This window comes from Spea bombifrons, chromosome 3 (genome assembly GCF_027358695.1).
Source record: "Spea bombifrons isolate aSpeBom1 chromosome 3, aSpeBom1.2.pri, whole genome shotgun sequence".
In the NCBI taxonomy this organism is placed as follows: domain Eukaryota; kingdom Metazoa; phylum Chordata; class Amphibia; order Anura; family Pelobatidae; genus Spea; species Spea bombifrons.
Genome location: NC_071089.1, coordinates 52,066,931 through 52,093,871, shown reverse-complemented (window position 1 = coordinate 52,093,871; position 26,941 = coordinate 52,066,931). Strand labels below are relative to the sequence as shown.

At 39.1% G+C, this 26,941-nt stretch overlaps 1 protein-coding gene across 1 annotated transcript in view; it reads left to right on the top strand.

Annotated features, from left to right (window-relative positions):
* The window catches only part of CHRM3 (cholinergic receptor muscarinic 3), a 34,231-nt gene extending 8,163 nt beyond the window's left edge, over nt 1-26,068 (top strand). Inside the window, exon 2 of the mRNA XM_053460598.1 lies at nt 24,226-26,068. Within this exon, the coding sequence (XP_053316573.1) occupies nt 24,238-26,019 (1,782 nt within the window). The 5' untranslated portion in view covers nt 24,226-24,237 and the 3' untranslated portion in view covers nt 26,020-26,068. The remainder of the gene's footprint in view (nt 1-24,225) is intronic.
* The last annotated feature ends 873 nt before the right edge of the window (nt 26,069-26,941 follow it).

Genomic DNA, 26,941 nt, shown 5'->3' with positions numbered 1-26,941 from the left:
CCAGTTGGTATGGGTCACTGCGGTCTGCCATGAGTGTGTAACTTGAGTAGCACTAAACAAGTGCCTAAATCCAGCATTCATCATTCATCAGTATCCCATCAGTTAGCAAGTTCACGCTAACAAGCTTGATAAGCTGCTTTATAGATTTTTTTTACAGTATGTTAGCTGTGTGGTCACTATTTATTATTTATCTTTTATGGACACTGTAAGGCAAGCCTCTTTTTCTGTGGCTTTAGTGGCACATGTTAGGTTTAAGATAAGTTTGCTTAAAAAATATAGAGTTTGCTTTAAAAAAACCTATTTGATGGCTGGAAAGTTTGTACAAAAGATGCTGTATTCTAATAACAGCATTAACAATTATGTTTGCATAAGAACTCCTATTCATTATATGAAATAGGCCTTATTGTAGAATGACCAGATGCCTTCTTTGCAATTTTCCCATGAACCCATATGTCTAAAGGACAGTCGGACCAGGTAAGGATATCCTCAACAGCTCCACGCTCCTCGTCGCCCACAAAAGCAAGACAATGGAGCTCCTTGACAGGGCAGTGCCCCCAAAATTCAGATTTTCCCATGTAATACAGAATACTGAAGAAGTATGCGGTCAGATGGTTCCTGAGAGAGACTGTCCCTCCAAAAAATGGCCACTTAAGTAACATTACTTGAAATGAGATTGTTTAAATACAAAATTGGCAGTTAATAATATTTAAGTAGAGAAAGAAGATGTGGAGAAGGAGTGGAGGAGGACAGGAGAAGGCAGAGAGAAAAGTGGGGAGAAGGAACGTGAAAGGGAAATAGTAAAAGAAAGATTGGCTATTTTACGGACTAAAAATACAATTTCCTCACTATCCAGTCAAAGATGCGAGACCTAACTGCATAGCTTAGATAAAACTGTATTAGAAACATTTGAATTTCAAACTGTCTGAATGGCTTGCTAGTAGTGAATAATACATTAAATTAACTGAGATGGCAGAAGCCACAGTGCAGTGTATACTCATTTGTGGAGGCAGTGAATCAAATGAACTAGGCTCTCCATATTATCTAGCATTATCTTCTACAACACAAACATGTCATCACCAGTCAGCACAGAAATGCATGATATGGATAAAATAGAGGATGTTTCTCACTCCAGCACAGTGAAACATCATAGCAGATGAAATATTGCTTCTTACTGAATCATGTTTACAATTCCACATATAGCTCATAACATTCATAACTGCAAGACTGCTATCTAAATATGAAACTAACATGGCTATGATATAATTAAGTGGATCGCTTATTGACAATTACAATACAGTTGCAATATTTAATTTGCAGAAAGAAAAGTAAGTGTTTAATCCTAACAATCTTAAATTCACAGACTGAAGACAATGAAGTAAATACAATTTAAATACAATTTACTTCAAGTCCCAACTGTGGTGTGCGATTAAATAAAACTATATAACACAGGCATCTTTTTATCATAAAAACATACTAGAAAATATTGCGTGGAGTATGAATCAGGCCAGATCAGCTCATGTGTATTGTAAACTTGCTTTAAACGACCTCCACACTGTCAGAATACACAGTGACTACAAAAAGGGAAATTATTTACTAATCTATTTCTCGATTATAATGTCAGCACTCCTGCTTCAATCTGCAGCTATCTTCAGACAGAAGGATAGAGAGGTAATGTCTACAGAACCTAGGTTACTCCATCAGAGCCATTTGAGACAAAACATTGGATTCTGATATACATAACAATGCATACTTTACAATATGTTAACCAAATAAACATTGGCACATAATCAATTGTATTCTCTTTTCTGAAGGATTAATCATATAAAAACAACACAGAAATGTTTCTATAGCAACAACCTATCAATGCCTGCTTTGTGTCACCTGACAAATGTTTCCAGCAGGAAATATGCAGGAGACAACATTTTGCTTAATTAAAGAAAAACAATGCAGCACTTCTTTGGACATTTAACAGTTTCTAATTCTGCATTTGGTTACAAAGGTGTTTAGAACAGCAAAACCCAGAACAGCACATTTAACAGTGCCCTAAGGAACTTCACCCAAAGCTTTGTCAGTTTCTCCCCAATCTGGAGAGTATTTGATATCTTACCTGTGCTACAGTAAGCAATACGCAAGTATATGTGTTTTTGTTACTATTTAAAGGTGCTATTGTATGCATATAACAAACTGAATTCAGTAATTGAAAACCCAGTAATCAATTCACTAAAGCTTTAGTTTCCGGTACTGAGCTAGGTAGCTAAACCATTGTATATTTTGAGTGTATTTGGCCAAGTGCTCAGTTTCCTGTTGACAAACCTTTCTTATGCAGCTTAAGACCCTACTATTAAATTGTCACAGTGTGGTCTGTAAATGTTTTCTTTCTTTGAAAAGCTAACCCCCCCCCCCCCCGCATCTATTTTTCTGCATCACTCACTGTTCTTTCAAATTCCTAATAACCGGAGAGGAGACTTAGCCTTGTAGCTCAGCTTGGAGACAGTTGTCAGTAAATTTCTCAAGCTCCAATATTAAGCTTTCGGTGAACATGTCATTGAAAGAAAGAGGAAAAAGGGAGAGGACATAGCAAAGGGAAGTGAGAGAGAAGGGAGAAGCGAGAGAAGTAAAGGACAATTAAATAAGAAAGACATGAGAAATAAAAATAGAGAAATGAGATGAGAAAAAGAAAGGGGGATAAAATATGAAATTAACCATTTTCAAGTTCATTTAAGTACATTACTGAAAACAAAGCCCCTTAGAGCACAGAATTAACTTACACAGTAGATAATAAACATGCAAATAAACTTGTAGCTCTCTTTAAAAAAATAGAACTAAAAATGTGCAAAATAATTTGCTAAGCAGTCTGCAAATTATTCTTTAGAGTTAAACAATTATTACAGTCCCATCATGACTTCTTTCTCTTCTGATATTAGTATTAAAGCCTCCAAATGTGGTTGGGAAAGGGAAATTTGAAGTCTGTTTAAGATGTATTTAAGTTTTGAAAAGTTATTGAAAAACCTCCTAGACCCAAAACTGCTTCCATCCTTGCCCCTGCTTTTAGGCATCATCCGAGGTAGGCAAGTTGCATGGCAGACACCAGAGATGAAGTCAATAACAGAGGCAAGGAAGGGATCATCAACTTTTAAATATTTGGTTTATTCCCAAAAAAGACCTGATTGATTGAACTGATTGACTGGGTGCTCCACATTGCCTTACTGAAATCCCAAATGGATGCTCGTCTGCTTTTGTTATCCAGTTAGGGGGACACCGCTTTAGCTTACACGACAGTTGTACCCAGGGGCTGGCTAATTTGAGTCTGGCGGAAAAGCACAGGCAAATAGCCCAGAAGCAGCCCTATCATGGGTCAAGATGGGTCCATTGGAGCCAGGCAGCACCCAGTGGGAGTGGCATTGGCAGGGGAGCATCAAGGCAGGTGCACTGCGCCATGTGGAAGGAGAGCAGCAGCACTGCAGCTCCCATGCTTCTGCTGATCAAATGAAAACATAGAGAACAACTGAATATCACATATATCACGTATATACATTAAAGGTCAACTGAGAAACCTGAGATTAATAGATCCAATAAGCAATATGCAAGCTCAATCCATAAAGATATAGATATAATGATGGCGGCTATTGGCCTCTCACTGGTTGCTTAAGCATTAAATGTGGAGCACCTCACATCCACATACAAAACAGAAGAACACGAAAACGCTGTCAGATGTTCTACTTGATTAAGTAAATTCACAATATATTAATAAAAGGCTGATATTTTTATTTAGGTCTGTAGTCCCATAAATAACACCAAAATATAGTCAAAGTTTGACTTGTTTCGCACCAGCGATGCTTTATCAAAAGCTAGTTTTTCCTTATGGCAAATATACTTAAATACTCACAGAAATTAAGATAATTAAAAACACATATCATTAGAATTTCTACTCCTAGTCATAGGAACGGAATGCCACAACAGAAATAAAGTAACAACCGTTGTAAACTGATTGATCAGAAACAATTGTAACCATCTGTAGCAATGTTTATGAGTGGCAAACAAAATAACAAAAAAAGTAACATATGAATGAAATCGCAAAAAATAAAAAATAAAATTTATATATATATGTATGTATATATTTAGTCTCATTTATTTTCACAATCATGTGCGTGATGATTTTGTAACTTTGTTTAAAATATTGCTCAAGAAGAACAAGATGAATTGTATTTTCTATTTTTTTCTATTTCATTTTATATATATATATATATATATATATATATATATATATATATATATATATATATATATTCACACTACAATTCATAATTTAAAAAGCACAGTACATCATATTGGGAATTTAGACCAGAAGGCTTTCTGATAGCCAAATTAAAAATCCAATAAACTTCCCGTTGATTAAGACATATTAATATATCACCACCTTTGGTGGGACTAAAAACATATTCTATTCCCATAAGCGAAGCAACCCACGTATTGAATCCCACATTAAACATGGGTAATTTACATGCAACTTATCAGCAACAATCAGCAACTTATATACTGATTGATGTTAAAAATAAATTCAGTGTGGATGTTGATTGTTTTGTTATGTTTACAAAAGGACAACATTTACATATATTATACCCACAGTATGAAGCCAGGTGGGAATTATGTTAGGTTTACTTGTCAAACGAAGAAGAGGACAGTATATTGCTCAATGTTTTAGTCTTCTTTGGTACAAATGTAACACCCAAACTGATAATTCTGTTATATATCATCTGATTTCAACACTCTATACTATAATGTAGAAAAAACAATACCATCTGGCCCCATAGGATTTGGTAAAGGGAGTTAGTGATCAATCAATAATTAATTCCTAGATTTCTCTTTAGCCAAGGTGTATGCCCTCATGAAGTCTTGATCCTTGTAACCTCTTAATTTTAATCTCATTATGTGGTCCTGTGCTTGTATATCAAAGGTCATTTGGTCACTACAGTTCCTCCTTAAACAAATAAATTACCCTACAGGAATACCTCTGATTACACTACATGGCTGGCATGTATATGTAGATTGTATTAGGACGCGAATTGTAAGTGAACACAAGATTCATATTATTATGATTAACATAACAAAACTCTTTGTAAGGGACTCAATACCTGCCCAATTAAAAAGGAGATCACCAGTATATCACCCAAAATACATAATATATTCAGAAAAAGGATCATTCAGATTTCAAAATAAAGTGTTACTCCCAAAAATTAATGTAAAAGGTGGCATGTGAGGGTGCAAAACACGCACTTATAGCCATCCTCTGGAAGTTGAGGAAGTATGTCACCATCAAAACCAAAAACAATTGTGTAAACTAGTATACTGTAACAAAAAATCTACAGTTTCCTCAGTATAATTAGTACATTTCCTTAGACACCATTCTTTAAAACTTGTTCATGGGTTCATTGACTAAAGTGAGGTAGCATATAAAGATAACCATCTTTTTTTCATTTGCTGAAGCACCTGATTGGTGTCCCGAATATAGCCTTTGTGTGCTATAACAATGCGTTGAAGATAGTCCACCAGCTCTTCCTCCAAACCAAAGGAATTAAACAAATCAACAGATACCCAGTAATCAGCTCTGATACCAACATCTTCCAAACCAAACCTGGAGAGTTCCCCAGGAAGTATTTTCTGTCAATGCATGAGCAACAGCATTTTTACATGCAGATGATGGAATAGATGTCATAGGTGAAAATGACTTGTTTTTTGAATAATGTAAGCACTACCCTCACTGAACTATAAAGTGGTTGGTGGGATAAGTGATTTTGTGAAGGATGGGTAATTTGCTCCTGAAGAATAAACAGAAGAGGAAAGTGGAATGATGAGTTTTGAAGGTCATGTTTATGATAAAATGATTACATTTGAAAATAGGGAGAATATATATATAACACGAGATTTCAGTTTCAGGTGAGTTAAAGGACAGCTGCATCAAAGAGCTGGCAAAAGATGTTCCACATAGTACATTGTACGGTTGTTTATATTATGTACAGTGGGTTTATACACTTTATAAAGTCAATTTACTATATAAAACTACCCCTGAATACCCCTGAATAAAAGTTTAATTTGTACCAGGTGATAATGCAACAAATGCAGTTAGAAACATGTATAATAATACTTGTTCAGAAAGCACATTTGTCTCTCCAGAAGTATGAAGCAGGAGCACCTCTGGCAGGTATATGTCCTGGTTGGTGTTAATTCGCAGTGGCAGAAGTTCAGTGGTGAAGGAGGTATGAAATACATGAACTGGCCACTTCAGAGGCTGCACATTATAAAATGGTTCATATATCAGAGCTAAACAGCCTAAAGAGCTACAGCTGGTGTAATTACAGATGGTGCAGTAAGAGTTGCCCTTGGTGCTTCTAGATTAATATGCAATGTGCTCAGCTGGTGTTTATGCTAGATATGGCGGAATATATGGAATAGCACTAATACTGCATTTACAGATCATAAAACGCAGTAGCAGTAATAGAAGTAAAAATCTTCAGGCCTGAATGTTCATATCACCCAAAAATATTACATTTCAGGTTCCCGTTATGTATTTCAACCAGGTGAAATATTTGTATTGAAAAAGCTTTTACTGACATTAAACTAGCTGCATTGTAAGTTATTGACTGGCATCTATGGTGAAGCAAATTGCATTTTACTTGAAATATTTTTAATGTATACTAAATATGGTATTGTGGCTTTTCATGTTTATATTTTATATTTTTCTGCATTCTGCAATAATGGATTACAAGCCAAAAAAATTTATGTGATTGTTTACATACTGGCTTAGAGCAGAGTTTACTTTGGGTTACTGACCTATTCATGTTTAAAATCACTGGCAACATTTGAAGAGGTTTTTTTTTCAGCACTGTATGTGAAATATAGCTGTTATTATATCACACAACAGGACACATGTGGGAAAGGCAATTTTGTGTATGTTCAGTAAATGCCAGAACTATAGAAACCCAGCACCTTATTCTATATGACTTGAGAAACTGGAATTTCACCTAATTTGGTCTAATCAGGCTAATTTTGTTTTGTTATGGCATTCTCTGATTTCCCACTAAGCAGCGCCTAGGCTACCATGTTTTTAGATGTGTCTCAAAAGTACATTAATAATTAAGTGTGAAATGTGTGTGTTTTTTATTGACACTAATAACCATAATTGGGAACTCACTGTATTTTATATGAAAGCTCCAGAAATCAGAGCTGCTTAACAGGCCTCCTGGTTAAGTGTGTATAATATTCAGGCAGGGGAACAGTATTTGGGGGGGTTATGGCAAACATGCCCCTTCCTGCAGTGCCATAGTATATGTCCAATGTATAGTGATTGGCTGCAATATTTTGCTCAAGCCATTCTAATATATAGTGGTTTCCCTTTATTCTTACATAACTCATGAATTTAACAATAGTGACATTTATTAAAAAATGATCAAAAATATTCATAGCTAGGCATTTTGTCGTTATCATGACTATGATGAAGCGTAAAAAATGCTGAAGTATTTATTAAGGATATTGATTTTTGAACATCCCTTTCGTGATATTCTTCAGTTTGCTCAGATGTCTCTATTTTAAGTTGAATTCAAGTTGAAGTTGAAGGTCAAAACTTGCTTTGGATTGCGTTCTAGGGGCTGCAATGGCAAGTCAACAATATAGATTTTACGTACACAACAATTTATTTGTAGATCTGCATGCCTTCTTTGGATCTTTAAAAGTGAATTTTTAAAGCCATATTTCTTTAGGACAGTGTAAATTATATTTTATTTTCCCATGATTCTCACAAGGGCACCAAATCAGATAATGGCAAAACTCCAAATTATATAGATTGAATATCCAAGATGGGTTGCACTCCTATATACTAAGACAAAATCTTGTCAATGCCACACATGCAAATTACATGTATATCAGAGCACAGAGTGTATACAGCATATATGACATTTAATGTTGGTAACCCTGGTTTGTTAAATTTATGTGCAGCTAAAGAAGGAAATGCTTAGCAATGACTCGTTTCCATCCTACTGGTTCCAAGACCAGACGTTAATTTAATCAAACATAAAATGTGTCCTCATGCTTTGTATATTATAGCTTCAAGGATTAACGACTTTGAGCACAACACCCATATTTTATCAATGGTGTACAGAGCTTTGGAAATTTTCTCCATTTGTTCACTAAGAAGGGTCCTCTTTACCTATTGATTCGTCTTAGTCTCTCAATTATTTTTTTGTTATTATTATTACTTTATTTTATTTATATAGTGCCAAAATTTACATTGCAATTATATTGAAGGGGGAATGGCAAAACTAGAATTGAAAGGCTAAGATAAACCGATACGTTAGATAAAAAGGGCTCTGCTCACAAGCTTGCAATCTGGAGAGATACCCTTTGAAAAGTCACCCCCAATGTGCATCAGTGAGCCTTGGCCACCCATGACCCTGTTGCAGGTTCACCATTTTTCCTTCCTTGGACCACGTTTGATAGGTACTGACCACTGCAGGAATACCCCACAAGAGCTGCAGTTTTGGAGATGCCCTGACCCAGTCATCTAGCCATCATAATTTGGTACTTGACAAAGTCACTCAGATCCTTACACATTTTTTCTGCTTCTAACACATCAACTTTGAGGATGAAATGTTCACTTGCTGCCTAATATTTCCTGACAGGTGCCATGATAACAAGATTATCAGTGTTATTAACTTCACTTTATACCTTTACTGCCATGTCAGTGGAATGGTTCTAAATAAATATTAAAGCTTTTGGGGAAGGCCATCTTTACTGCAGCTTTATGCTCAAGCTGATGGAAATTATAGGTTGATCATTGAGCAAGATCCCTCTTTATTGCGTCTATTCGCTAAGTAGAGTAGTCAGTCAAATTAACAATTAGCTTGACTGACCAAATTCAACTCCAGCCGCATATCCTCGCATGGTAGCACTTGTAAAGTAACTCGCAAAATCACTGTATTGCTGTGGTTGGGTTTAATTTCACTAGACACACCCAGACGTGATTACTGCCATTCCTGTTAAATCTAAACATCCGTTTTATAGAACTTGTTTTGCAAATTGAAGTAGGCTAAAGGGTCTCAAAAAGTAAAGAAATTCAAAAAAGATGAGAAACAAAGTCATTGGCATTTATCAGTCTGGAAAAGGGTTACAAAGCCATTTCTAAGGCTCTGGTGAACCACAGTGAGAGCCATTTTCTGCAAGTGAAGAGATGCAAAAATGGCATCCATAGGAGTGTGTTAAGGCAAAAGAAGACCAAAAAGAACACAAAGGCTTGTGTAAGGCACTTACCTGGCAGACGCGAGGAAGCTCCTCTTCGTCCTCCCGGCAGATACGCCGGCACCGCTCCCTGCTACATGAAGCAGCCGCTCGCATGCGTGGCCGCTTCATGAATATTTATGCGGCTGACCGCCGCCTGGATTCCGCTGCGTCGCTATGGCGACGGTGGACGCGGTTACGTCACGGACGCCGGGGAACGCCTCCCCGGGCTATTTAAACTTCTCAAAACCATCCACCAGTGCTCAGTTGTACTGGTGCTTCCGTACCCATTGAGCCCCTTGTATTTTTCGTGTATCCTGTTCCTATTGCTGGTATCCTGACCCTGGTCTGCTCAACGGCTATCGTGTATTTCTGGAATCCTGACCCTGGCTATTCTTACGACTTGTGTATCTCTGGCATCCTGACCCCGGTCCGCTAAACGGTTATTGTGTATCTCTGGCTTCCTGACCTCGGCTATCCACTCGGCTCCTGTGTTATTCCGGTATCCTGACCCTGGCTTTCCTAACGACTCTGTGTACCTCCGGTATCCTGACCCTGGTCTGCTTAACGACGCTGTCCTGATCACCCGTGCTTACAGCAACACCGCCAAGTGCCCTGTTATCCACCTCAGGCCCCTTGTGCGTGTCCTGTACTGAGCAAGCGTGTTCCTTTCCTGCACCCCGGATTCCTTCTGGTAAGACGATCCTTACAGAACAACTGAGCCTAACATGGAATCCGCAGGAATTGCTGACGCCCTCTCGGCTCTCACGGGACAAATTGCCTCCCTTACTCGTTCTCTTCAAGACCTCCAAACTAGCCACGCACATATGCAGCGTCAACTTCATGAACTCCAAACAAATCTACCTGCATCCGGGGGATCCACTTCTGGAACAGCTCCGCCCCCGGTGATGGAAGAAACCGGTGCTACTGCTCCTGAACCTAAGGTGCCTTTACCTGAACGTTTCTCTGGGGACAGAACTCGTTATCGCACATTCATGACCTCCTGCCAGATCCTGTTCTCACTACAACCTAGAACGTACGCCTCTGACCATGTTAAAGTACGAACTGTGATCTCCTTGCTCTCTGGTGAACCCCAACTGTGGGCCCATCATTTGCTTCACACTAATAACTCCATCCTGAATTCCTGGGCTGATTTTAGTCATGCTATGGATACCTTGTTTGATGACCCGTTTCGTTCCACCTCTGCACAAGCAGCCATACGTGCGTTACGCCAAGGCAAAAGACCTGTGGAGGAATACGTCACAGAATTCCGGAGCCTGGCTTTTGAAAGTAAATGGAACGAACCAGCACTTCTGGACCAATTCCGTCTGGGTTTATCCGAGAGCTTAAAGGATGAACTGGCCCGTGTGGGTATTCCCAATTCATTAGAGGAGTTAATATATCTGACCATTCAGCTTGACCGCAGATTTCGGGAAAGACGCCTGGAACGCGCAGCCTCAGCCGTTCCTGCCCCAAGACGCTACCTCCCTCCGGTGCCTCATACTGCTCCTACGGTTCCTACCCTTCCTCCTCTCCAGTTACCAGCGATCATGCCCCCTCCGGAAGAACCAATGCAGATCGGATTGGCACGAGGTCCACTATCCGAAGCTGAGAAAACCCGTCGGAGGAGGAACAATCTGTGCCTATACTGTGGTGAACCCGGGCATCTGATCCACTCCTGTCCTCGACGCCCTCCTAAGGGTAAGCCCACACATACTACAGTTTGCTTGAGTTCCTTTCCTAAAGATGGGTCTCCTCACCTATCCATTCCTTTGTTTTTGCAGTGGACCAGTAATTCAACTACAGTGTCTGCCATCATTGACTCCGGTGCCAGTAGCTGCTTTATGGATCAAGACTTTGCCAAGCAATTGCACTTACCAACATTGACCAAAGCAGCTCCAATACATATCCAAGTAGTAGATGGCACTCCGCTATCCTCTGGACCCATCACCCTAGAAACACCACGACTCCAGGTACTACTGGGAAATAATCATATGGAACATCTGAACTTTGACTTGATCCCATCACCTATGTTCCCAATTATTCTCGGACTATCCTGGCTGAGGCTTCATAATCCTACAATAAACTGGGCCACAGGCACCCTCTCCTTCCAATCTTTTTTTTGTCACACTCGTTGTCTCTCCAATCGCCAATCACTCCTGCTTCTCCCTGACGATTCATCCTCTTCTCCGGTCCTACGTCTCCCCAAGCAATATGCAGAATTCAGTGATGTATTCGATAAGAAGGGAGCCGACTCTCTTCCTCCCCAAAGGACTTATGATTGTCCTATCGATCTTCTCCCAGAAGCTCCCATTCCCTTTGGCAGAATATTTCCGTTATCGGAACCTGAACTACGTTACCTCAAAGACTATATCCAAGAAAATTTAGCCAAGGGTTTTATTCGTCCGTCTACCTCCCCCGCCGGTGCAGGAATCTTCTTTGTAGAAAAAAAAGATGGCAGTTTACGCCCTTGCATCGACTATCGTGAATTAAACAAGATCACTATAAAGAACAGATATCCGTTGCCTCTTATTCCTGAACTTCTGGACCGACTGAAAGATGCACACATCTTCACCAAAATTGATCTCCGGGGGGCTTACAATCTAGTTCGCATACGGGAGGGAGACAAGTGGAAGACCGCCTTTCGAAGTCGCTATGGACACTTTGAGTACCTCGTAATGCCTTTCGGGTTATGTAATGCCCCCGCGACGTTTCAACATTTTCTAAATGACGTGTTCCGGGACTACCTTGACATATTTCTGGTAGTCTACTTGGATGACATCCTCATTTTCTCATCAACTCTGTCTGAACATCGGGACCAGGTTAAACTGGTCCTCAAACGCCTACGCTCACATCATCTCTATGCTAAACTAGAGAAATGCCAATTCGAATCCTCCCGAGTAGAATTCCTGGGGTTCATTATCACGCCGGGGAGTCTACAAATGGATCCTAAGAAAGTGTCAGCAATACTGGAATGGCCGATACCCTCTGATAAAAAAGCGATCCAACGCTTCATCGGCTTCGCGAATTACTATCGCAAATTCATTCGAAATTTCTCTCATGTCATCGCACCCATCACAAGACTTACTCGCCAGTCCTCTCATTTCGCATGGTCACCTGACGCTCAGAAGGCGTTTGACATCTTGAAACAGTATTTTACCACGGCTCCTATTCTCATCCAACCCAACGTTGCTGAACCCTTTTATGTGGAGGTAGACGCTTCGGATGTAGCCGTAGGGGCAATCTTATCCCAGAGACATGGAGAAAAACAGAGTCTACACCCAGTAGCCTATTATTCTCGCAAACTCACCCCTTCAGAAACAAACTACAGTGTGGGGGATAGAGAATTGTTGGCCATCAAGCAGGCACTAGAAGCCTGGCGTCATCTTCTGGAGGGTACCATACATCCCGTGACAGTTTATACCGACCATCGGAACCTCGAGTATCTCCGTTCTGCACGTAGATTGTGCCCGAGACAGGCAAGGTGGGCTCTCTTCTTTACAAGATTTAATTTACACATCACCTACCGCCCTGGATCCCGAAATATTAAAGCAGATGCCTTGTCCCGAATACCAGTTACCTCACATCACCCTAAGAGTCAGTCCGATACCATTCTTCCATCCAATTTGTTTCTTACTCACCAACCACCCCTTATGGACTACATCCGTACCTCATCCCGTGGTGTGCCAATACCAAGAACACATCCTCCTATCCATCGTACCAGGAACCTTCTCTATTACCGTAACATGATATTTGTACCACGACCAGCTCGTCTAAGGGTACTACAAACCTGTCATGACTCCCTCCTTTCTGGACATGGGGGCATTAAGAAAACCCTAGATCTCGTCCGACGTCATTTTTGGTGGCCTTCACTGGATCGAGACGTTACCTCGTTTGTCCGCTCATGCACCACCTGTGCCCGAACCAAGACCACACGCAAGAAACCGGTAGGCCTCCTCCGCCCGTTACCCATCCCGTCGATTCCCTGGTCAAAAATTTCTATGGACTTTATTGTAGATCTACCACCCTCAAAGAGACACGACACAATAATGGTGGTGGTAGACAGATTTACTAAGATGGCACATTTTATTCCCACCATTGGTATTCCCTCAGCAGCGACCACGGCCACCTTGTTCCTGAATACAGTTTTTCGGCTCCATGGACTACCACAGACCATCACTTCTGACCGGGGGGTACAATTCACATCACGTTTCTGGAAGATCTTCTGTCGTAATCTGCACATTCGTCCCACGCTGTCCACGGCCTTTCATCCTCAAACCAACGGTCAAACAGAACGTTTAAACCAAATATTGGAACAATATTTGAGGTGTTATACCACTCACCTCCAGAATGATTGGCTCCAGTTCCTCCCCTCTGCGGAATTTACCTACAACAACCAAAAACAACGTTCCATACAAATGTCACCATTTTTTGCTAACTACGGCTACCATCCTACCATGATTCCGGGCCTACCCACCGGACCTACGGTTCCTGGAATTACGGACCGAGTCACCGCTCTCGCCAGACAATTTCGAACCCTGAAAGAGAACCTGATCAAGGCTCGTAAAACATACAAATTATATGCAGATCGTCATCGATCCAACCCGCCAACCTACCATTGCGGTGACAAAGTCTGGCTGTCCACAAGTAACCTGCGCCTGCAGGTGCCATCGAAAAAATTAGGACCCAAGTTTATCGGTCCTTATGCCATCACCAGGATCATCAATCCAGTAACAGTGCAGTTGAAACTGCCCGCTACATGTCGGATCCATCCCGTGTTCCACGTATCTCTGGTCAAGCCGTGGGTAGCTAACCCTTTTCCTGGTCGTGTACCTCCTCCGCCTGCTCCTGTTGTCATCGATGGGGTACAAAAGATTGTTGACTCCAGAATCCGTCATGGACACTTGGAATACCTGATACACTGGAAGGGGTATAGCTCAGAAGAAAGAACCTGGGAACCGGCAGATCAGGTGCATGCCCCCGTCTGTGTTCGCAGATTCCACAAGCTGCATCCTCTCAAGCCAGGTTCTCCACGCCCCCGGAGGTCGCGTCTTGCGGGGGGATCCTGTAAGGCACTTACCTGGCAGACGCGGGGAAGCTCCTCTTCGTCCTCCCGGCAGATACGCCGGCACCGCTCCCTGCTACATGAAGCAGCCGCTCGCATGCGCGGCCGCTTCATGAATATTTATGCGGCTGACCGCCGCCTGGATTCCGCTGCGTCGCTATGGCGACGGTGGACGCGGTTACGTCACGGACGCCGGGGAACGCCTCCCCGGGCTATTTAAACTTCTCAAAACCATCCACCAGTGCTCAGTTGTACTGGTGCTTCCGTACCCATTGAGCCCCTTGTATTTTTCGTGTATCCTGTTCCTATTGCTGGTATCCTGACCCTGGTCTGCTCAACGGCTATCGTGTATTTCTGGAATCCTGACCCTGGCTATTCTTACGACTTGTGTATCTCTGGCATCCTGACCCCGGTCCGCTAAACGGTTATTGTGTATCTCTGGCTTCCTGACCTCGGCTATCCACTCGGCTCCTGTGTTATTCCGGTATCCTGACCCTGGCTTTCCTAACGACTCTGTGTACCTCCGGTATCCTGACCCTGGTCTGCTTAACGACGCTGTCCTGATCACCCGTGCTTACAGCAACAACGCCAAGTGCCCTGTTATCCACCTCAGGCCCCTTGTGCGTGTCCTGTACTGAGCAAGCGTGTTCCTTTCCTGCACCCCGGATTCCTTCTGGTAAGACGATCCTTACAGCTTGTCTCACAATTGCCAAAAACATCACCCCCAGGACTTTTGGGATAATATTCTGGGAACTTAGTGGAACTTATGCCAGTAATTGATGGACCCATACTACAGTATAGGATTGTTAAATATCTGGAAGTCAATGGTTTGCGTGATCAGAAACATCTCTTAATGTTTCTCTACCTTCTCTGCTGACACTTCCCCTTCTGTGTCCTGCATCTTCTTGTTCTTTTTGTTCTTAACTCTTCTTTTCTCTATTCTCTCTTCTTTCTTCATTTGTATTTCCTCTGGCTTTCCAGCCAACATTTGGCAAAAATGTCGGAGCTTCCTGTAACGTCCTCTCCCGATTGGGTGACTGGATGAGTGGATGTGACCAGAATGGCAGAGCTTCTGGTGGCAGAGAAAGTAGGGAGATTGAAAAATTTGTCTGAATCGTTTTTGGTAAATTTGCACGTCTAGTGTTTATTGATTTGTTACAAATAGGGTACTTCAGGGATCAGTATTGGGACAATACTTTTTAATATTTTTTATTAGTGATATTACAAAAGGTGTTAATGGTAAAGCATGTATTTTTACAGATGATACAAAGGTCTGCAACACGATAGAACTTACAGGTGGAACAAGTCAAATGGCTATGGAATCATAAGGTGTACTTAGTTTCTCATACATGGCTTCTCGGTTTTATATACACACACACATATATATATACACACATACATATACATATACAAGAGAGATTAGAGACATAATGACATACATTTTTGCCCCAGCTGACAAAGGTAGTCTAGGTGTGAAACTGTTGTGGCGTTATAGGAAAGTCACTGTTCCTCAAGAACCAGGTTTAGGTAATATTTTTGTAACATCATTGCTTGTGGAGAGGGTGGAGCCAACAGTGGTACAGGTGCCACTTATCATTGGCTGGCTCTCCTGCAACTACTCATCTGGAGTCCAGCTCAGTGGAGCACTGGGGCTGTATACGGACACCATCTTGTGTGTGGCAAGAGAGGACCGGCAGCCAATTTATCAACTATACTGACGATAGGCGATATGACAGAGGTTGGGTAGGAGAGGGGAAGTGAGCATGGGAATCGCTCAAAAGCATATCTACCTATCTTTGATTCCTGAGCACCTTTTGATCATACTACCTGCCTCATTTGGTACTTAACATACTCTGAACTCTGGTGCATAATACCGCTCTGCATGGGCCCATGCCTACCTCATACTACGGAGAAATTCCTGAGCAAGCCCGAAAGAAAACAATATCAAAAAAGGCCCACTACTGTCACCGCTCAATCCATTCCAAACCCTGGGGATAGACAAGATCCTCCATAGGAAATGATCTGGAGCCTCTGTCTGATGTGTCACTAGATACTACACTCAGCCCTGACCTCACCGAGACATTGGTTTTTATTTTTTATTATGTTTTCTTATACAAAATAAATACTACTGAAAATTTCAAACAGAAAGCTAAAAAAAAACATAAAAGAAAGAACAAAAAACAAACAAACAAACATGTAGGCTGAGTGATATGAGAAGAGGAAATGCTGAGAGTCAATATTAGATGGTCTAATGGCATTGATCTAATTATAGCATTTTTATATCTTTTTATGTCAATTTATAGTAATGCATTAAGTATGCGCAGGGTGTTTTCTCAACCATGCGCCCCAGATTTTGTAGAATAACGTTAATTGCTGTCTAACTGCAAAATAACCCTTTTCCATAATACATTGATGGTGAATTTGATTCATAACACTTGTCCATCCTATTACATCATTTTCTTTCCACCTTCTAGCTATCACTAATTTTGATCTACCACATGACCACCGCCTTTTTACATCTCCAAACAGATTGGGGTACTTAAAGGGTCTATTCTGTGTAACTGGTCAGGGACATAATGCCATCTATGCATTATTTTCTAATGTAATTCTTGGTTTGATAATTCTTGTTCTTCCATTATTTGTTCAATCTTTTTTGGTCGTCTACCAGTATAGAAAGACAAGAGTTTAAGTGTCTTCTGCACCAATTTGGTAATCTCTACCATATTTTGTTCCAGAATCACCAGAGGTGTTGTCAGTAAAAGTTTATTTTTTAAATGCATAGCTTTCCAAAAATCCAGCATATGCTTCAATATTGTAGGCTTTGTTAGTTTCAGTAAATTATAAATGTCTTTATGATTTTTCCACAGAGTTAGGTTCAAACTAATGGTACCTAACATCTACTGTTCCAAAATGTACCAGTCCTGATGACGTCAATTGAAATGCGTGCACGTGGAATATTAAACTTGCTTTGTGGTATCTATTCAGATCAGGTAGCCCCATTCCTTCCTTAAATTTCCCTTTATACTGTATAAATGAGATTTAGTAATTGTCGGTTTCTTTTCTGCCCAAATAAATTTTCCTACCAGGACCTGACATTGTCTTATCCATCTGACACTCTCAAGGGGGATCATCCTAAAGTACTAAAGCCATTTAGAAACCATGTAAGACTTGACAATCTCGGTCAAATCTCCCTCCACTGCAGGATTGTATAAAGGTGGCCACCTGAAATCTTAATGGGTTAAACACACATATTAAATGGAAAAATTAGTCATTAATAGGCTACACCAGATAAATCCCTCCATTGCCTTCCTTCAAGAATCGTATTGGAAAGCTGATAATACATGTCGGCTAAGGGGTAACTGGATTGGCTAAAGTGTCTCAACCTCATACAAATCAAATTCAAGAAGGGTGGCTATTGTCCCTCATAAATAATTTAACTATACGATCTAATCAAGTACAATTGATACTGAGGCTTGATATACTATACTAGAAGTTGTTTTTAATGCCGTTAAGCACCTGCTGGTGAATATCTATGCTCCTAGTGCACCCAACAGATGTTTCTTTTGCGGGCTGTTGGAGGCCCTAACCGTCAAATAGCTCGGAAATGGGAAGACAATAGAATTGTCCAAAATGTCTTGGTATGCTCGAAGGGCACGCAAAATCTTGTGGAAAGCCTTCCAAGGAGAGTGGAAGTTCTTATAGCTGCAAAAGGGGGCCAGCTACATATAAATGTCTATGTATTTAGAATGCAATGTCATACAAATGCTCCCAAATGCTACTATACCGCAGCTTTAGAAAATATATTTGGCAAGGGAAACAGACTAGAATAAGTATGTCTAGGCTACAACGACCTAAATCTTGTACACATCCCTCACTTGGGGGTGAAAGTTTACAAAGCGACTAGCAGGGGCCATAAACCCTACACTCTACACAGACATGTTATTGAAAACAGCACATTGCACATACTTCTCCCCTCTTCGTCTCTATCGAATGGGATGCAGGGAGGATGTGGAGTGGGTGAAGTGTAGCTTACCCGAGGCTGATTGTTATCACTGCTTTTGGTGGTGCCACCCAGGTAGCTGACTTCTAGAACCTGAAACAGCTAAAACTACTCCTTCAGTGTACCACCCCTGAAATTCCAGTCTTGAGGGTAAATTGGTTGGAGGCAAGCCTAGCAATAGAGTGCTGTGTCAAAAAAAAATAAAATTATGGGAAATATTTATAAATAGTCTAGATAATGTCATAGTATGGGATACGTTTAAATATAACTTGTGGTATTGCTCAAGAATGCTAATACAGCGTCCTCCCATAACATTCATTGTGCGGGCAAAGGGATCTATACTGTAGAATCTACTAGTGAGATAAGGGACTTTTTGGTTGTTTTGTGTGTTTTGTCAGTTTCGGAATACAATGTAACGTTGTGTGGGTTGTGGTCTCACTGGGGAGGGGACCTGCTTGTAACACTGGACAACATCTCCAAGTATTATGTTTGAGAAATTTGTTTTGAGTGATATGCTATGCTGATGTGAAACTCAATAAGAAAACAAACAATGTGATTATTTCCCGCAGAGCATACTTAAAAGCGGATATATTGTATGTACGGTAAAATGTATTTTATGCGAACATACTCCCGTTACGTTTAATAACATTGGGCCTAACATTTACAATCACATGATAGCAATATGCATATATAATATTATTTTGTGTGACTGCAAACTTCTTTATTGATTCGATTTCCATCTAATCAAGAAAGGAGTTAAATGCCACTTAAAAAACAATATTGATTTTTGTTAGATCTGCTTCAAGTCCACATGTGTAAGGGTTAGGTACGTATAATTAAATTCAGAGAGAAAATAACCTTTTAATACAGCCAAATAACTAAGTTATGCATTTAATTGGCAACACCCACACTCATATATTCACAGATTAACTTTGGTAAATTAAATATTGATTGACTAAAATGTATTGAGTTATTCTAGAAAAGACAGTGCTTCACTTTAGAACTGCAGTGCAGACCCTGTCTATCTCATACACAAATCAAACATGTATGCATACTGACACAAACAAAATTGTATTTGTAACTGTTAAAGTCAGTTAAATAACAGGAACAACCTGAAAACTTATAAAATGTACAATATAATATAATATACATAATATATACATATATATACATAGTGCTACGTTACAGTCATATGTTTGTGTGATGCCTCAACGAAGAAACATCTGTTTGCTAGAAGAGCTGCGTACATGTAGATTGAGAGAAAAAAACCTCATTGCTTTCAAAATGGAAAATGTGCTTCCCATATTTAATGTGGAGCAATGTATATATGAGAAAATATAATTAAATACATTTTCAGTTATTTTATTGTATTAGCATACGCAGCCATGAAATAGCACAAATTAGTGATACGCAATGCAAATGCTTTAAACGGGTTATATTATCTCGACATTATGCACTCTGTAATTTACATACCTACAATAACAATCTGGAGTTTGTCCTCTAAACACTAAATTGTTGTTAAATTGCAATAAGATAAAGAATTAATTGATTTTGAGTTAAGAGGCGTCTCACCTCACCATAACACTTGATTTAATGCTGAACTGTTATTTTTGTCTTAGCTCATTCACTACGTAAATGTATGAAACCATTAACTGCAAAGCTCATGAATTGATTCAGCAATGTTAGGTCTCAATGAGGTACGAGCCATCTGCCTTTTGACCTTGAAATCAAGTTTGTTGTAGTCCACACAAATCACATGTGTACACTTAAAAATTAAAGGTGGACCTGCCCCCCCCCCAGACACACACATCCCATAGAGCAGGGATGGGGGGAGTGAGAGAGGCAATTAATTGGTCTGTGCCGCTCCAAAAGGATTTTTCAAGCAGTTTAACACTCTCACCATAATATGCTGGGGGTTAAGGTAACATAGAGGTCCCGCTGGTAGGGTGACCACATCGACAATGTATTTTTTAAATCAATTTTAACTCCCATTCCTGTGAAATCAATGGGGATGGGACTGAGCTTTCAATCACATGACATAATCGAAAAAATAAAACAAAAACAAACTAATTTTTACCATGTATAGCAAGCCAAATAGTAAATGTAATAAACAAAATAATTTTCTTTAAAGTCCCCACTCCTATTAATATTGTTTTCTAATATATGTAGTTATATATACATGTAGATTACTGACCCTGTAAGTGATGCTACACATCCTGAAGTGTCACAATGTATGAAATATGATGTTGGCTTTTGGGATCCACTTTGTCAACCGTGTACATGGTTGTCACTAAAAAGGGTTAAATGCATCAGGGCTTTGTTTTCTAGCCAGTTAACTTCTTGTAAGATAAAAGTGTGTGAAGGGACACTCCTGTGTCCTGGGCAACCCTCTTAACAAAGAACTTTGTAAGTCAAGCTGGAGTATCTATGTGGAGGCTTGTAAGGCGATTCAAACTACGCTTGTGCCCATTTCTGAAGGGGTTAATAGTGTGATAAAGACATGTTGGTGTTAGTGTTAATTGTTAAGGAATGGTTTAATATGCTGTTTTCAGTTATTTTCTGTATAAAAGCATAACAGTAAATCAGTTAAAGTTCAATCAAAGTTATGTCATGAAGAATGTTTCAGTGGGGCTGAACACAGTTGAACATGTCCTTAACCTGGGATGTTGAGAGCTTGAGAACCAGATGGGGAGTACAGCCTGAGAATCGTGTCCTTTAACTAACCACAAAATTGCTGAGGAATAGTTTATGAGCATGATCATGTAGAGAGATTTTTACATAGACTTTCATGTAATACTAAAAGATATAAAAGTGGGAACCTTCCAGCAATTAAGAGGGCTCTGCCACAGATGGGTTTGTGATGCCTGGCATCTAACTGGGCAGGCCATCATGCACTATGAAACGGTGTATAGTTCTGAGGGTCTCCCAGTGCAGAAAAAAAAGACAAAATCTGTTTCATTCTTCTTTTATTTATAATTATTATGCATTCATTTGGTCAATAAGCTAAATGCATGAGCTTATCCATTTTTATGAAAGTGTCATCTCTGTATCCTCGAATGTGTGAATTCCTGCTTGTGTACGAGATGTGCACGGTTCTGCTTTAAAACACCAAATAATTGCATATATTTCTCTACCTTAAAGTAATCCTTTGTAATAAATATTACAAAAAAGATTGATGTCTGTCTACCACAATGTTATTTTATTGTAGAATCATATCATTATTATGGAATCCACAAAAGCCTAATGATATCAGCTCTTCTCGTGTTCTAGATAATTCCACCAAATGTATATTTTGGCATAATACAAAAAGTGTCTTAATTTGAATAATTCAATATGTCGATATATTAGCCAGTAAATATTTAATTTAATTAAGTTGGTTTTGGAATATATAGATACACAAGGCTGTTGTTAACTAAAGGCTTAACATTATATTGCTGTATTTAAGGACTAAAGTTGCTATGTAATTAATTATACTTGTATTCCCAAGAACGTAACCCCATAGCAAGCCACATCAATATTTTAAAACATAATCTATAAAAGATCAATATCGCTTTCATCAAGCAACAACTAAAATGCATTTTTAATTAGATGACAGAGTCAAAGAACATTGCTGAAGGGAAAGAGTTGTACAAATATACACATCTGTATGTATGTTTTTTGTTGAAATGTACACATACTTAACGGTTAATTCAACTGATCAGACTATACTAAGGTGGCAGTCCCTTTTTGGAGTTGCTGACGACGGCATGCAAGTTAAATTACAACTTGCATATCCTCATCTGCATCCCACACAAGTGTTAGGCAGAAGGCCCAACTATGACTGGTGCCCTGTTCAGTGAGGTAGGTAGTTTAAAATACATAAAAATCCGACCAAAGCAGGAAATGGGTGTATGACTGGGCCCTGTACCCCCATTAAAGTTATTTGATTATCCCTGCCCCACAAGTTCCTAGAGGGATCAGTCACTGGTATCACATGTATGTTGTCAGAAATATGGTTAGGTTTTCATTGCAGTTGGTTGTTACATGCAATTCAGCATGTAGCCATGGTTTCTATAGTTACAAGAATCAAATGCAGAATTTATGCATCATCGCTGTTCTGCCTTTATGTGCTTTCTATGTGTTCCTTTTTAGGTGAATGTGTGTAGGGCAAGCGTGGATAGTGCCTGCTTCTAAATGTTCTTTGGGGTACTATATTACTGGGTCACTCTGTGGATATGCCCCCTGTGCTGAAAAGTGCCAGCCTTCCCCTGATGTTCAGTGTAATTTTTGGTTTCTCCTAGATGTGACTGTTTGACTTTAAGGTTTCTACTTGTTATGTTTTTAAACGCCAGTTTTCAGTGATATTTCCCCATATCTTGCCAAGTCACTAATAGTATGATTTCAATGGCTTAGTCTAAAAATGGTACAAGCAAAGAAGCGCAACATAATTTATTTGAATAGCTATATTTTTGGCAAGATTTTAAAACTGGGTTTTCAAATGTTCTAAATAATGAATAATAGCTCAGCATGTCAATGAGAATGATGTTCTTTACGTCTTTTTTTTTTTTTTTTACTTTCTGCTAAATTTGAGTTCAAAGAGATTTAAATATGGCAACCCAGAACTGATGACATCAAAGCAGTTTAACCTAAAATTAAAGCATTTTAAGACGTTTTAATTTAACAAATCACACATTTTGTTACCTTTAAAAATAAAAAAAACTCCAGTATCTTCTTTCTTATGTAGCTGTAAGAATGTGCCCAAACCCACACCATTCTATCTGAATACAACATTATTACACATAACAACTGACATATATGTATATTTATATGTATATATATATATATATATATATATATATACATCTTTAGATTGCAAGCTCCTTTGAGTAGGGCCCTCCTCACCTGTTGTTTCTGTAAGTCAAGTTGTTATGTTACATACTACTTGTTATGTCCTGTTTATCCATTGTACAGCGCTACGGAATTTGATTGCGCTATATAAAACAATAATAATATATGTAATAATTAATATTTGTAATTAGTTTGACATGACCTATTACATATAAGAGCATGTTCACACTGCATGTTTCTGGATGGCATCCCTTATTCACTATGGATGCTAGACTTTCCGATGCATAATTTACATGGTCAAAATCTATTCCTTTTTTTGAAATAAATAATGGTATCATGTTTGCATTCCTCCAATGAGTGCAAATCTCCTGATGAAAACAAATTCTTAAAATTAAACAAATGTCTGTCAGGTACTGGACAGTTCTCAAAGTACCCAGGGATGAATCCAATTTGGTCTATGTCTTTTGTTTTGTCAATTTCCTTACTGAGAGATTTGAACGTATGCACTATTTGTGAGAAGAACCAATGTATTTATACTGGTATAATTACTAGTAGGCTGTTCCGTAAACATATCATTGTATGAGGTTTCTTTGCAGCTGTTAATTCCAGTTCCCCTACCACCATCTACTATCTACTACTATCTTTTCAACCAGCCCCAAAACTGTTTTATCTGAGGGTCGGCTGCAAATCCTGTTTTTATTTCAATGCTCAACGTTATGGAATTTGATTAGCAAAATAACTTAGGGTCTGCAGGTCTTCGGTGTGGTTTATTGCATATCAAAACCATATCTTATACCTGCATACTCATTAAACATCCATCCTAGTTCTAAACTTGCTGTAATTATTCCAGCTCATTAACACAGATTTCAATATTAATGCCTTATGTATTATTCACTATAATTAATTTTGAGACATTAATTATCCATACTATTTTGATTGTTGAAATACTTAATAAAATAAATGTAGTTACTGGGCATGATGCATTGGTGCATTTAAGACACAGACTCTCTAAAATATTTTTTAGCATTCAAATAAATATTTTTCTTTCTGTCTTTCTTTCTTTCAGATTAAAGAAAACATGCTGCATCAAAAAAACATCACACTTTTTGCTTTTTTGTCAAATATAAGCTCAATTTTGAGAACACTACCTCCATCAACAGGACCTCATAATGAAACAGAGTTTTCTCTTGGGAGCTATGACATCACCCAACTCACTGGAAACTCTTCTTATGTCACAGTGGAGATCAATATTTCAACAACTGGAAATGATACCCAAAGGGATTACTTAGGTGGGCACAGTATATGGCAGGTTGTTCTGATAGCATTTTTCAGCGGGACAATTGCCCTTGTGACTATTATAGGTAACATATTAGTGATTTTAGCTTTCAAAGTTAATAAACAGTTGAAAACAGTGAACAACTATTTCTTATTGAGTCTTGCCTTTGCCGATCTTATCATTGGTGTCATTTCCATGAATCTTTTTACAACCTATATAATTATGGATCACTGGGCAATGGGGAGTCTTGCATGTGACCTTTGGCTTATGATTGATTATGTGGCCAGCAACGCATCTGTCATGAATCTTTTGGTAATAAGTTTTGACCGATACTTTTCTGTTACAAGGCCGCTTACTTATAGGACTAAGAGAACCACCAAAAGAGCAGGCATAATGATTGGTTTAGCATGGGCAATATCATTTGTACTTTGGGCCCCTGCTATACTCTTCTGGCAGTACTTTGTGGGAAAGCGCACTGTACCTTCTGATGAGTGTTTTATTCAATTCCTCACAGAACCCATCATTACGTTTGGAACTGCTATAGCTGCATTTTACCTTCCAGTATCCATAATGACAATCCTGTACTGGAGGATCTATAAGGAGACTGAAAAACGGACTAAGGAATTGGCAGGGCTTCAGGCTTCTGGGGGTAAGGGGGAAGTGGCCCAAGGCTCTGGGAAAATACGAAAGTCTAGAGGCAATAGCAATAATAAATTCCAGAAAAATCTTAAGTTCTCTTCCAAGAACAAATACAAATGGAGTGCTTTTCATTCTAAAACAAAGCTCTGCAAACAAGATATAAAGCGGATAGAGCAGGACCAAAGTAGTAATGAGAGTTGGAACCATGTTGATGCTAATGCGTCTCTTGATAATTCAGCCACGTCTGATGAAGAAGACATTCCTGAAAATCCGAGAACAATTTATTCCATTGTGTTAAAGATTCCTGGACATAGCTCAATGCTTAATGCTACGAAACTGCCACCAGCTAAAAGAATAAATATCTCAACAAAACATCAGAAGACAGACACACATCCAAAGGAACTAAAATTTAGAAATATAAACTTACAAAAGAGTCTTGGAAACAAAGAAACACTGTCAAACGAGTCAAATGCATTAGTTTCAAATACCCAAGTGCCACAAACAGTGACATTGGCTGCTCGGACAAACGCACCACACCCGATATCTTTTAAAGAGATCACTCTAGCTAAAAGGTTTGCAGCAAAAACACGAAATCAGATCACAAAACGAAAACGGATGTCTCTTATCAAAGAAAAAAAAGCAGCACAAACCCTTAGTGCAATTTTGTTGGCATTTATTGTAACCTGGGCTCCTTATAACATTATGGTTTTAGTCAATACGTTTTGTGAAAGCTGTATCCCACGAATATACTGGAATCTAGGATATTGGCTTTGTTATATCAATAGTACGATTAATCCAATGTGTTACGCACTTTGCAATAAGACATTTAGAACAACTTTTAAATCATTATTGCTTTGTCAGTGTGGCAAAAGAAAAAGGCGTACGAAGCAATATCAATTGACTAAGCCAATTATGCATAAACACATGCCCAATGAATCAGCTTAATTCATATATTTTATTAGATTGGTTTATAAGAATGCCACTTGCAGAAAAATGAATGAGGCTAAAACCTTCTCCAGGATGAAGAAAAATGCATATTGAATATGTGTTATTGTACAAATATGTGTCCTTTATAAATCAGGGTAAACACTTCAAAAAATTAATGAATAGGTTCTGAAATGGTTTTGTAGTACCCCAATCCTGTCTAGTGCTTCCATTAAAACCATTACCATATCTGTTTTTGCTTTAATTAATTTTTTGGCTCCTACCACACCTATTAAACATGTAATATTATCACGACTGATGTCCATAGGGCATACATGCCAGCAATGAAACAATGAACAGATCATGGTATAGTACGTTAACAGCATTAATTACAAATATGATTTTAAAAATATGCCTTACATTGTCGGGGAAGGACTGGCAAGAGATGCAGGGGCAAAACTTGCCCTCCTTAGCCAATCTGATTTTGAAGGTTTTGGGCCACTAACAAACCTTTTTGAACTTTTGCAAATTCAAATCCAACCACCCAGTAAATGTAGGCACCTCTCAAACTCTGTGTATTTTTAGTTTCCTTTGGCTAAGGTATGTTAGGCAGGGTTGGTTAATGTGAACTGTGTGCCATTTTCCATATGTACATTTTGATCACTATATCACTATATTTGTCTCCCAGGCAAATTGCCAGTTCTCCCCTGTACATTGTTGTGTTATACAACCAATATATTGGGTGGTCAAAAGTATAATTGTTAGACTTATTTAGCCCAGTGTTGATTTTTATAATGCTACTTTCTCTTGATTATGTAAAAAGGTTCAAAGAAAGGAACACACCTAGCGTTGAACACTTCACATGGACAGAATATTAAACTAAACCCATGCAGCCCTACTTGAGTGAACTGGCAGCACTACTGGAGCGATCCAGCATTACAGG